General features: G+C 48.8%; 1 protein-coding gene across 3 annotated transcripts in view; it reads right to left on the reverse strand.

Annotated features, from left to right (window-relative positions):
* PELI1 (pellino E3 ubiquitin protein ligase 1) overlaps positions 1-5,180 on the reverse strand; it is a 45,313-nt gene extending 40,133 nt beyond the window's left edge. For 2 of the 3 annotated variants that reach the window (XM_065682232.1, XM_065682230.1), the window contains exons 1-2: positions 4,869-5,180; positions 4,165-4,216 (exon numbers count right to left, since the gene is read on the reverse strand). Coding sequence is in view for 1 of the 3 variants with exons in the window: in XM_065682231.1 (XP_065538303.1) it covers positions 4,169-4,202 (34 nt within the window). In the remaining 2 variants the exon portion in view is untranslated. The remainder of the gene's footprint in view (positions 1-4,164; positions 4,217-4,868) is intronic. The other variant, XM_065682231.1, reaches the window with a different exon arrangement.
* Positions 5,181-10,180: the final 5,000 nt, after the last annotated feature.

Raw genomic sequence — 10,180 nt, forward strand, 5'->3', positions numbered from 1 at the left:
TTCTCTTTTTCGTGGTTTTGGTTGGGTTTGTTCAGTTTTCTTTCCCATCTTCAAGTCCTAGCTCAAATAAACTATTCCCCAAAGAATCGCAAACAAGCAACTTGCTTCAACCCCGTATCTTGCAAGCATCTACAAAATATTTTTGATACATCCCACTCAAAACCTCAATCCATCCACAGAGCAGCATTCTCTAGTAGCTATTCATATTATCAACTATCCTAATAATAAAAAATATTTTCTGTATCGCTTCTAGCCTTTTTTACTTCAGCTTTTTCTTTCTTTCCTTGCTCTTCATTTCCATGCTGCCTACAACATTGAATTTCAGCCACTACAACAAATGTTACAGACCCACAAATGGAAATGCGGCGTTCAGTGACCAAAGCTTTTCTGCCAAAACCACCACACTTATCTCCCTGAACACTTAATATGTAAACTAACAGGCTGACAAAAGCACTCTATCAGCAAAAAGCTTGTCTACATCTGGGATTTTTATTAACTTCTGCAATTAGATGGTGCAATTGCTCCCACAAACACATACATGCCCACCCTAATATAGCCAGACCAGCACCCCTCTGGCCCAAGTATCTCTGTACTATTAAAAAAAACCAGCTTTTCCCAAAAGGAACACTCTTCTCCCTTCTAAAAACAAATTTATGCAATTAATCTGCTACAAACAGGGTCAGCACAGAAAAACGTCTGGTTGACATAGCTTCACAGACAACACCAAGAGGGATCAAAAGTGTTTTGAGCCAGCATGATACATATCTAAAGTCCTCTATAACATACTCTCCTGGTTAACAAGGAAAGTACTGAAATGTGTCAACTGAATGAATTCTCTTCCCAGCAGGAATATAATCATGGGACCAGAGTAAGAGGTTTTGACTGCTCCTACTCTGACAACTACCATATACCTTCAATTAGAAGAGTAAAATTATAGGACACTCCCAATCCTGAAACCGCAGCCATAACTGCAATGCCAGGTTCAGTCCACTCTGCTCTCGAGTAAATGAGATTCAAGTACAAAATTCAGCATTTATAGCAGTAAGTACCATGGGTGGCAGTCAAGTCAATATCATTGAATTCATCAGCATGGATTAAGAGACAAGGTTAGCAGATTAACTTTTATTACCTGTTCATGAACTGAAACGTGCTCCTGCATGGCAGGGACCGAAGGATACTGTCAATCCTTAATGAAACACTTCCACCCAGGCACTGAGTTCAGTCTGAATCAAACAAGCTGCAGAATAGTTCACACTTGAGCCCACATCCCAGAACACCACCTCTCAACATTTACACCTAGTATGCCAACCAGGAGACATTGGCGGAGCAAGACTGGTACTGATAACCACCTACCTTCAGCACAAAGTGCCAGCAGAGGACAACAGACCTTCCCTGTAGAGCTTTGCAGTCAACTGTTTCACATCCATTCATGACTACAGGGTTATTCCAGAAAGGTAATTTTGAACAGCTAGCAACATTTGGTGCTCCAAACCACATGACACAGGTCAGCAATAGAAGTCTACAGCACAGGGCTCACCTACGTATCCCCATAAGCTGTGCAAACTGACTTGTGCAAAGCACCTCTTCCTACTTGAAACAAGATCTCCTTTTCAATTAATAGAAATACAGAATACTTGGAAAAGAACACATTCACAGTTTAAGGCTGTCATTTTTCTGCAAATCAAGTTATAGTCAATAGATTTACTGCTTTTAGGAAAATGCTGCAACAGCATAGAGCTTGCCTTTCTTTTAGTTGCAGGATGATTTCTAGCATGCCAAAGAGCTTTTGTCTTACCTGGATTTTGAATATATTGATTCAAACATTTTAAACAAGAAACACTTACAATCACTTGTGAGTATTAATTGCCATATCCACTGCAAAACATTAAGGCCATAAAGAATGCACCACGATGCCCCAGCTACACATCTGGAGAGCCTACAGCAGCATAGGAAGAGGGAGATCCACCCCAGGCTGCCTATGGGCCTCCTGAGAGGCATAAAGCCACTTCAGCTTTGCCCAGCTGACATGATTTGCACTTCATGGGATCACAGCTAAGCTGCTATTTTACCTTCTTCCCCATGAATCTTTCCATCCAGGCAGACTAACCAGGCCCGGTTAGGGATGCAGTATTAATTTCATGAGAATTGGGGGACTATAGTGGGAGTATGAGATTTACTGGTGCATCCTGTTAACCTCTAGATTGAAAGGAAGCAGAAAGCAGATCAGATGGAAACACGCTTACTTTTTCCACTGAAACTCAGCAGCATTTAGCTGCGCTCGACCTACTTCCTATACCATCTCTTTGCTGTCACTTCCTTTGACAGTTTGTCAGCATGCTTTTGAATCTGGAGATTAAGGAATGAATGTCTGGGAAGTGAAAGAGCTAGGCTTTTTCCTCTTGATGTACAGTCAAAACTTTTACAGTAGAACCAGCCAGCCGCACAGTGACCAGCTAGCAACAAGTACCTCCAATTACTGGCATCCTGCAGGAATTCCTAATCAACTGTGTAATTTCGCTTACAAGTACACACTTAAATGTGACTGATTTCTCATGAAACACCCTCATTCTTCCTTTTTTAGCTCAGGGCATAGATTAGCATCTACAAACAGCTTTGGGTTTTCTGCTTTCCTGTATTCCAGAGTTCCTGTCTGAGAAGACATTTTATATCAAGATATACTTCCAATTAGTTCCTTCCAAATGAATACGTGTCTTAAATACCACTGACTCCAAGCAGATGATGCTCTATTTTGCATCTACAAACACAATCGCTAACCATAAATCCTGAAGTGGAAGGATTCTGTTTTCCATGTCTACTTTCTTAATAGAAACCAGCACTGACACCAAAGTACAAAACAGAGCAGGCAGACTTTACACTAATACATAAGTTCTGCTTTAACTGAAATACTAGTAGTTACTTAAAATCTTAATTTCCAAGATAAACACTAGCATGGTGACCTGAGGTGTTGAGAAATACTGTGTTTAGTAAGAGCAGAAACATTATGCACACTTAACAAGACTACACTCAGCATAACATAGGTGCTCCTACAAGTTTAATTCATTTGAAATAGGAGACGTTTAAGCTTAAGGTAGCTGCCTAAATACAAGCAAAACCCACTCCTAAAGCTTCCTGCCAGGCCATTCATACATCTTCAAAAGAGTTAGGACACTTAATCTCACACAGCACTAAACGGGTCTATTTTTCTAACTACAAGTACTCCATTTTCTACAAACTGGGGTTTTTCTTGTGGGGAAGAAGGCCAGGGAGAGGAGAGGAGCAAGTGTCCTGTGCAGACGCCTGAACTACATTACTCACTTCAAAACTGTCGGCCTAAAACATTACAAAGCCACACAGACCACACGACAACACATCTGGGTAGCCTGTTCAAGCTGAAGCTTTCATCCCCAGCTAACCTACTGGCACAAAAAGCAACAGGAGATGTATCATCAACAGGTCATCTGGCCGCTTCTTTCTAACAAAAAAAGCCCACAAAAAGCTGCTGAACAGAAACCGGAAACAGCCTTTTTTCCCCCCAGCTCCCCCCAACGCATGGAAAATATAAACCCATCGTGTTCTCCTAACGCAGAGCGGCCAGCTCTAGCTGAAATGCTTTGTAATTTTAGTTGCCGAGTGGTGTTTTCAAGGCAAGGGAGTTCCAGCAAATACAAATGGGTGGCCTTTAAAAGGCCAGAAACAGGAGAGCAGTACAGTTAGGCTGCTTTTTGCTTGCATGTATTCTAGAAGCTGCATTCTGCAGAGGTGAAGTAGCTGCAGGTTTTGAGGGGGTAGTTAAACCAAAAACAAAGGGGAAAAGAAAACCAGCCTAGCTTTCGGTATAAAAACATAGCGATTGCTTTAAATATCCTCTTTAAGAGGCAAGAAATATTCAGCTGAAAACACAGCTGCTCCTCCTCTCCCCAGCCTTTTAAAAACCCTTTTTCCACGGCTGTTAGAGACATAAATGTTCCCCTTCTATCAGCTCCTCCTGAAACTGCGTTATTTAACTATTTTGGGGGGAAAAAAAAAGGCAAAAAGAGTGAAAAGAAAAACCCGACCAAAGTTGCGCTGGATGCCAGGGTGCTCACAAAAGAGCCGAGCCTGAAGATCTGAAAGAAACCTTCCAAATCCCTCCAGATGCTTAAAATCAAAAAGGACACAACTTACCTACCAGCTATCTGGATTCCTCCGGAGTGAAACAACATCAAATTCGGACGAGCTAGGGGATAAAAAATAAAGAAGGAAGCGCTCCCACCACGATTCTGCAGGGTAACCACAGCAAAACAAAATCCCCCTTTGTTTTGTTTTCACCCGCCTGCGTGCAGCTCCCATCGAGCGCCCCGGCATAGGGGGCTGCGATAAACGGAGCCTGGACTGGGGCGGGGGGGCTCATTCCCCACCGAAAACAAATATATCGCCCCCACCGCCCCCAAAACCCACCCCCGAGCCCGGCAAAGCCGCGGAGTGCGAATCCTAAGCGAGTTCTTGGTCTGTTTTCATCTCAAAGTGGTGCTCTTCCCGAGGGCAGGCGGCTCGGCAGCCGCTCCATGACAAAGAGCTTCCCCAGCACATCCAGCCCCGGAGCGCGGCTCGGCCAACTCCGGGCGGGTGGGACGGGAAAAAGGACCAAGAGAAGAAGGGGGGAAAATAACGAATAAAAGAAAAAAAAAAAAAAGAGCACAAACTCCCCAAACCCCGGGTAAAAAAAAACAGACATCGAGAATTAATGTAAAGACCGTAACAAAAAGGCAGCCCCGCCGAGGCGCAGCACAAAGCGGCAGAGGAGGGTGAAGGGGGAGAAGCAACCCGAAGAAGCGGCCCCCAGCCCGCCCTCACGATACGAGCTCTGTCGCGACAGGCGCGATACTCACCCTCGGGAGGAAGGAAGCTGGAGAAAGAGGCACCCCACGCCAGCAGTAGCAAATCCCCCGGGGAGGCCCAGAGCAAGGGGGAAAGAAAGGGGCAGCCTCAGCCTCCGTCCGCCGTCTCCTCACGGCCGCGAGAACGACGATAGCTCCGGTTGGGCGAGAGGAAAGGCAAAGAACCCCCGCAGCGCTCCCCGCAGCCTCTGCGGGCTCCGGCGGGCCGGTGTGGGGAGAGACAGGCCGGGAAGCGGCTCAAGAGAACACCCGATCGACGCCGGCTGCGCACCCCCTCCCCGCCGGCTGCCGCCGCCTCGCCTCACCGCACCACCCGCCCTCTGGGTCGGCAGCCGCTGCGCGCTCGCGCACCCCACCGGCAGGGGCGGAGCCACAAACGGCACGGGGCCACGCCCCCCCCGCCCCGCGGCATGACGGGAGTTGTAGTTCCCCGGCCGCGAGGGTCTCTGCTGTGCTTGTGCGTGTGTACGGGTGTACACGTGTGTGTATGTATATGTGTGCATGTTTGTGTGTGTGTATATGTGCCTATGTCTGTATATGTGTGCCTATGTCTGTATTTGTGTGCCTATGTCTATCGATACATGTATAATATGTGTATATCACAGAATCACAGAATCCCAAGGGTTGGAAGGGACCTAAAAAGATCATCTAGTCCAACCCCCCTGCAAGAGCAGGGTAACCTACAGTACATCACACAGGAACTTGTCCAGGCGGGCCTTGAATATCTCCAGTGTAGGAGACTCCACAACCCCCCTGGGCAACCTGTTCCAGTGCTCTGTCACTCTTACAGTAAAGAAGTTCTTCCTGATGTTAACGTGGAACTTCCTATGCTCCAGTTTACACCCATTGCCCCTTGTCCTATCACTGGATATCACTGAAAAAAGCCTAGCTCCATCATCCTGACACCTACCCTTTACATATTTGTAAACATTGATGAGGTCACCCCTCAGTCTCCTCTTCTCCAAGCTAAAGAGACCCAGCTCCCTCAGCCTCTCCTCATAAGGGAGATGTTCCACTCCCTTAATCATCTTTGTGGCTCTGCGCTGGACTCCTTCAAGCAATTCCCTGTCCTTCTTGAACAGAGGGGCCCAGAACTGGACGCAATATTCCAGATGCGGCCTCACCAAGGCTGAGTAGAGGGGGAGGAGAACCTCTCTTGACCTACTAACCACTCCCTTTCTAATGCACCCTAAGATGCCATTTGCCTTCTTGGCCACAAGAGCACATTGCTGGCTCATGGTCATCCTCCTATCCACCAGGACCCCCAGGTCCCTTTCCCCTTCACTACTTTCCAGCAGGTCACCCCCCAACCTGTACTGGTACATGGGGTTGTTCTTCCCCAGATGCAAGACTCTACACTTGCCCTTGTTAAATTTCATCAAGTTTCTCCCCGCCCAACTCTCCAGCCTGTCCAGGTCTCGCTGAATGGCAGCACAGTCCTCTGGTGTGTCAGCCACTCCTCCCAGTTTTGTGTCATCAGCAAACTTGCTGAGGGTGCACTCAGTTCCCTCATCCAGGTCATTGATGAAAATATTAAACAGCACCGGTCCCAGCACCGACCCCTGAGGAACTCCACTAGTCACAGACCTCCAGCTAGATTCTGCGCCATTGACCACAACTCTCTGCCTTCTTCCTTTCAACCAGTTCTCGATCCACCTCACTACTTGATCGTCAAGCCCACACTTCCTTAGCTTATCTATGAGGATGCTGTGGGAGACAGTATCAAATGCCTTACTGAAATCAAGAAAAACTACATCTACCGCTCTACCATCATCCCTCCACCTAGTCACTTCCTCATAGAAGGCTATAAGGTTGGTCATACATGACTTCCCCCTCATAAAACCATGTTGGCTGTTCTTAATGACCCCCTCATCCTTGATATGCCTAGTGATGGAGTCAAGAATAAGTTGTTCCATCACCTTTCCAGGGATGGAGGTAAGGCTGACCGGTCTATAATTACCCGGGTCCTCCTTCTTGCCCTTCTTATAGATTGGTGTGACCTTTGCCATCCGCCAATCCTCAGGCACCTCGCCCGTTTCCCACGACTTACCAAAGATGATGGAAAGTGGCCTAGCAATGACCTCCGCCAGCTCCCTCAGCACCCGTGGGTGCATTCCATCCGGACCCATCGATTTACAGATGTCCAGATTGCATAGCTGATCCCTAACCCAATCCTCATCTACCAAAGCAAACTCCTCCTTTGTCCTGACTCCTTCTGGGGCTATAGAAATCCGGGGCCCTCGGGGAGAGTCTGCAGGAGTAAAGACAGAGGCAAAGAAGGCATTCAGCACCTCTGCCTTCTTTATATCCTCTGTCTCCAGGGTACCCACTTCGTTCAGCAGTGGGCCTATATTGCCTCTTGTGTTAGTTTTATTTGCTATGTATTTGAAGAAGCCCTTTCTATTGTCTTTAACCCGACTAGCAAGATTGAGTTCCAAGGAGGCCTTAGCTGTCCTAATTGCCTCCCTACATCCTCTAACAACTGTCCTATATTCCTCCCAAGCGGCCAGCCCCTCCTTCCATAATCCATAGATTCTCCTTTTCCACTTGAGTTTGCCCAGCAGCTCCTTGTTTAACCACGCCGGTCTCCTAGATCCCTTACTTGACTTCCTACTTATTGGGACGCTCCGATCCTGAGCTTGGAAGAAGCGGTCCTTGAATGCTAACCAACTATCTTGAGCCCCTTTACCGCCTAGTACACTTTCCCATGAGACTTCCCTTAGCAGTTGACTGAAGAGGCCAAAGTTGGCCCTTCGGAAATCCAGAACTGTGGCTTTGCTAGGTATTCTATTCCTCCCACACAGGATCCTAAACTCCACCATCTCATGGTCACTGCAGCCAAGGCTGCCATTGACCGTCACCACTTCGACCAAACCCTCCTTGTTGGCGAGTACTAAATCTAGCAGCGCTGCTCCCCTAGTTGGTACGTCCACCATTTGCATTAAGAAATTATCATCAATGCACTCGAGGAACCTCCTAGACTGTGAATGACTGGCTGTGTGAGTCTTCCAGCAAATATCGGGGTAATTAAAGTCCCCCACGACGACTAAGGCATGTAGTCGCGAGGCTACTTCCAGTTGCCTGTAGAAAGCCTCATCAACTCCTTCGTCCTGATCAGGAGGTCTGTAATAGACCCCCACAACTGTATCACCCGTGCCAGTCAGCCCCTTGATTCGTACCCACAGACATTCCACTTGCTCCTCATCCGACCCCGGACAGAACTCAATACATTCTAGTTGCTCTCTCACGTAAAGAGCCACTCCACCACCTCGCTTTGCTGACCTATCTTTCCTAAAAAGGACATAGCCATCCATGACCACATTCCAGTCATGTGAACTGTCCCACCATGTCTCTGTAATCGCCACTAGATCATAACCTTTAGCCCGCACACAGACTTCTAACTCCTCCTGTTTATTCCCCATGCTGCGTGCATTGGTGTACAGACATTTCAGGGAGCCAGTCCTAGTACCCTTTTTCCCCTGCGGGACAGGGTCTAAAAAGCTATCCTTTCCCACAAGTGAAACAGGAGATTGATAGTCCTCCTTAGCCCGCCATCCTTCAATCCCTAGCATGTTCCTCTTGGGCTTGTCCCCAACAGGCCCTGTTAAATCCCCTCCCCCCTTCATAACTAGTTTAAAGCCCTGTCAATAAGCCCTGCTAACTCCTGCCCCAAAACCCTTTTTCTTCTCTGGGACTGGTGTATCCCGCCTGTCACCAGCAAACCAGGTGTCCCATACAGCAGCCCGTGACTGAAAAACCCAAACCCCTGCCTTTGGCACCAGTCACGTAGCCATACATTAACCTGCAGAGTCTTCTTATATATCCCTTCACCCTCGCTTGCAACAGGTACGGAGGCAAACACCACTTGCGCTCCAGACCCTTTAACCAGCCGTCCCAGGGCCCTGTAGTCTCTCTTCATTGCCCTTACGTTCCTCGTAATAATTTCGTCACTGCCAACCTGAAAAACCAGCAGTGGGTAGTAGTCAGACGGCTGCACCAGTTCAGAGAGCTTCTTTTTAACATCTCTAATCCGAGCCCCAGGCAGGCAGCAGACCTCCCTGTGGGGTGGATCCGGTCGACAAATGGGCCCTTCTGTTCCCCTCAGAAGGGAGTCACCCACCACAATTACTCTTCTTTTCTTCTTGGTTGGAGAAGTTCTGAGGTATGTGGGTGAGTGACTAGCCCTGGGTGACTCACTAGATAGATTTGCCTCACCATCTCCATTCACCTGGCCCTGAAGTTCCAAGACCTCGTACCTGTTATTCAAGGGCAACTGGGAGGGAGGAAGGGATTGTGAGGGTTTTCGCTTACCTCTCCGAGGAGGAACCTCCCTCCATCCATCCTTGTCCATTAAGCTCTCTCCTTCTGTCTGATGGTAGGAGGGAAGGGGATCCATATCTTGTTGAACCACTTCCCTCTGCCCTTGCCTTAGGGTGTGGTTCCACCAATCTATTTCACTTTCACACTCTCTAATGGCTCTCAACCTTTCTACCTCCTCCCTCAGTTCAGCCACCTGCCTGAGCAGGTCATTTATTTGCTCACAGCGAACACAAGCAGTGTCACTGGCTCCCTCCAATACAAGTGCCAGGCTCAGGCATTCGCTGCAGCCAGAGACCTGCACAGCTGCATGTCTGCAGGAAGGCTCAGTCTGGATACCCACATTAGTACTCACTACAGCTTTCGATCGTGTTGTAACCATGATCTATCTGGTCAATCAATCCGTCTACGTCCCTCAGCACTCCTTCCCCCTCCTGTACTCCAGGCGAGTCCTCTCGATGAGGCGGTTGGAACGCTTCCCTGTCCGCTCCCCTGCCCGCTCGCCTGCCCGCGCGAACTGCCGCGCAAACTGCCTCGACCCTCTGCCTCGACGCTCTCTGTTTGCCGGCTCTGTTCGCCGCGCTCCTGGTCGCCGCGCTCCCTGGGAAAGATTTTTAGCCACTCCCAGCTGGTGCCACTCCTCCTGGCTCCGCCCCCTGTGAGTCAGCCCCTCGCGGGAGCTGAGCTTCCGAGTCCTGGGCAAGTCCTGTTGAGGACTTGAGGCTCCCTCCTCAGTGGCTCTTGTCGCTCTGAGGTGAGGCTCCTGGACGCTGATCTCTCCCCTCTCCGCTCCGGTGTTGCAGGCGTCCTCTCTCAAGCTACTCACCTCAGCAACTGATCGAGAGTGGCTGTTGGTGGCCGGTTTGAATCTGCCACCGAGCCTCCTGGCTCCGCCCCCTGTGAGTCAGCCCCTCGCGGGAGCTGAGCTTCCGAGTCCTGGGCAAGTCCTGTTGAGGACTTGAGGCTCCCTCCTCAGTGGCTCTTGT

This window comes from Lathamus discolor, chromosome 5 (assembly GCF_037157495.1).
Source record: "Lathamus discolor isolate bLatDis1 chromosome 5, bLatDis1.hap1, whole genome shotgun sequence".
Lineage (NCBI taxonomy): Eukaryota > Metazoa > Chordata > Aves > Psittaciformes > Psittacidae > Lathamus > Lathamus discolor.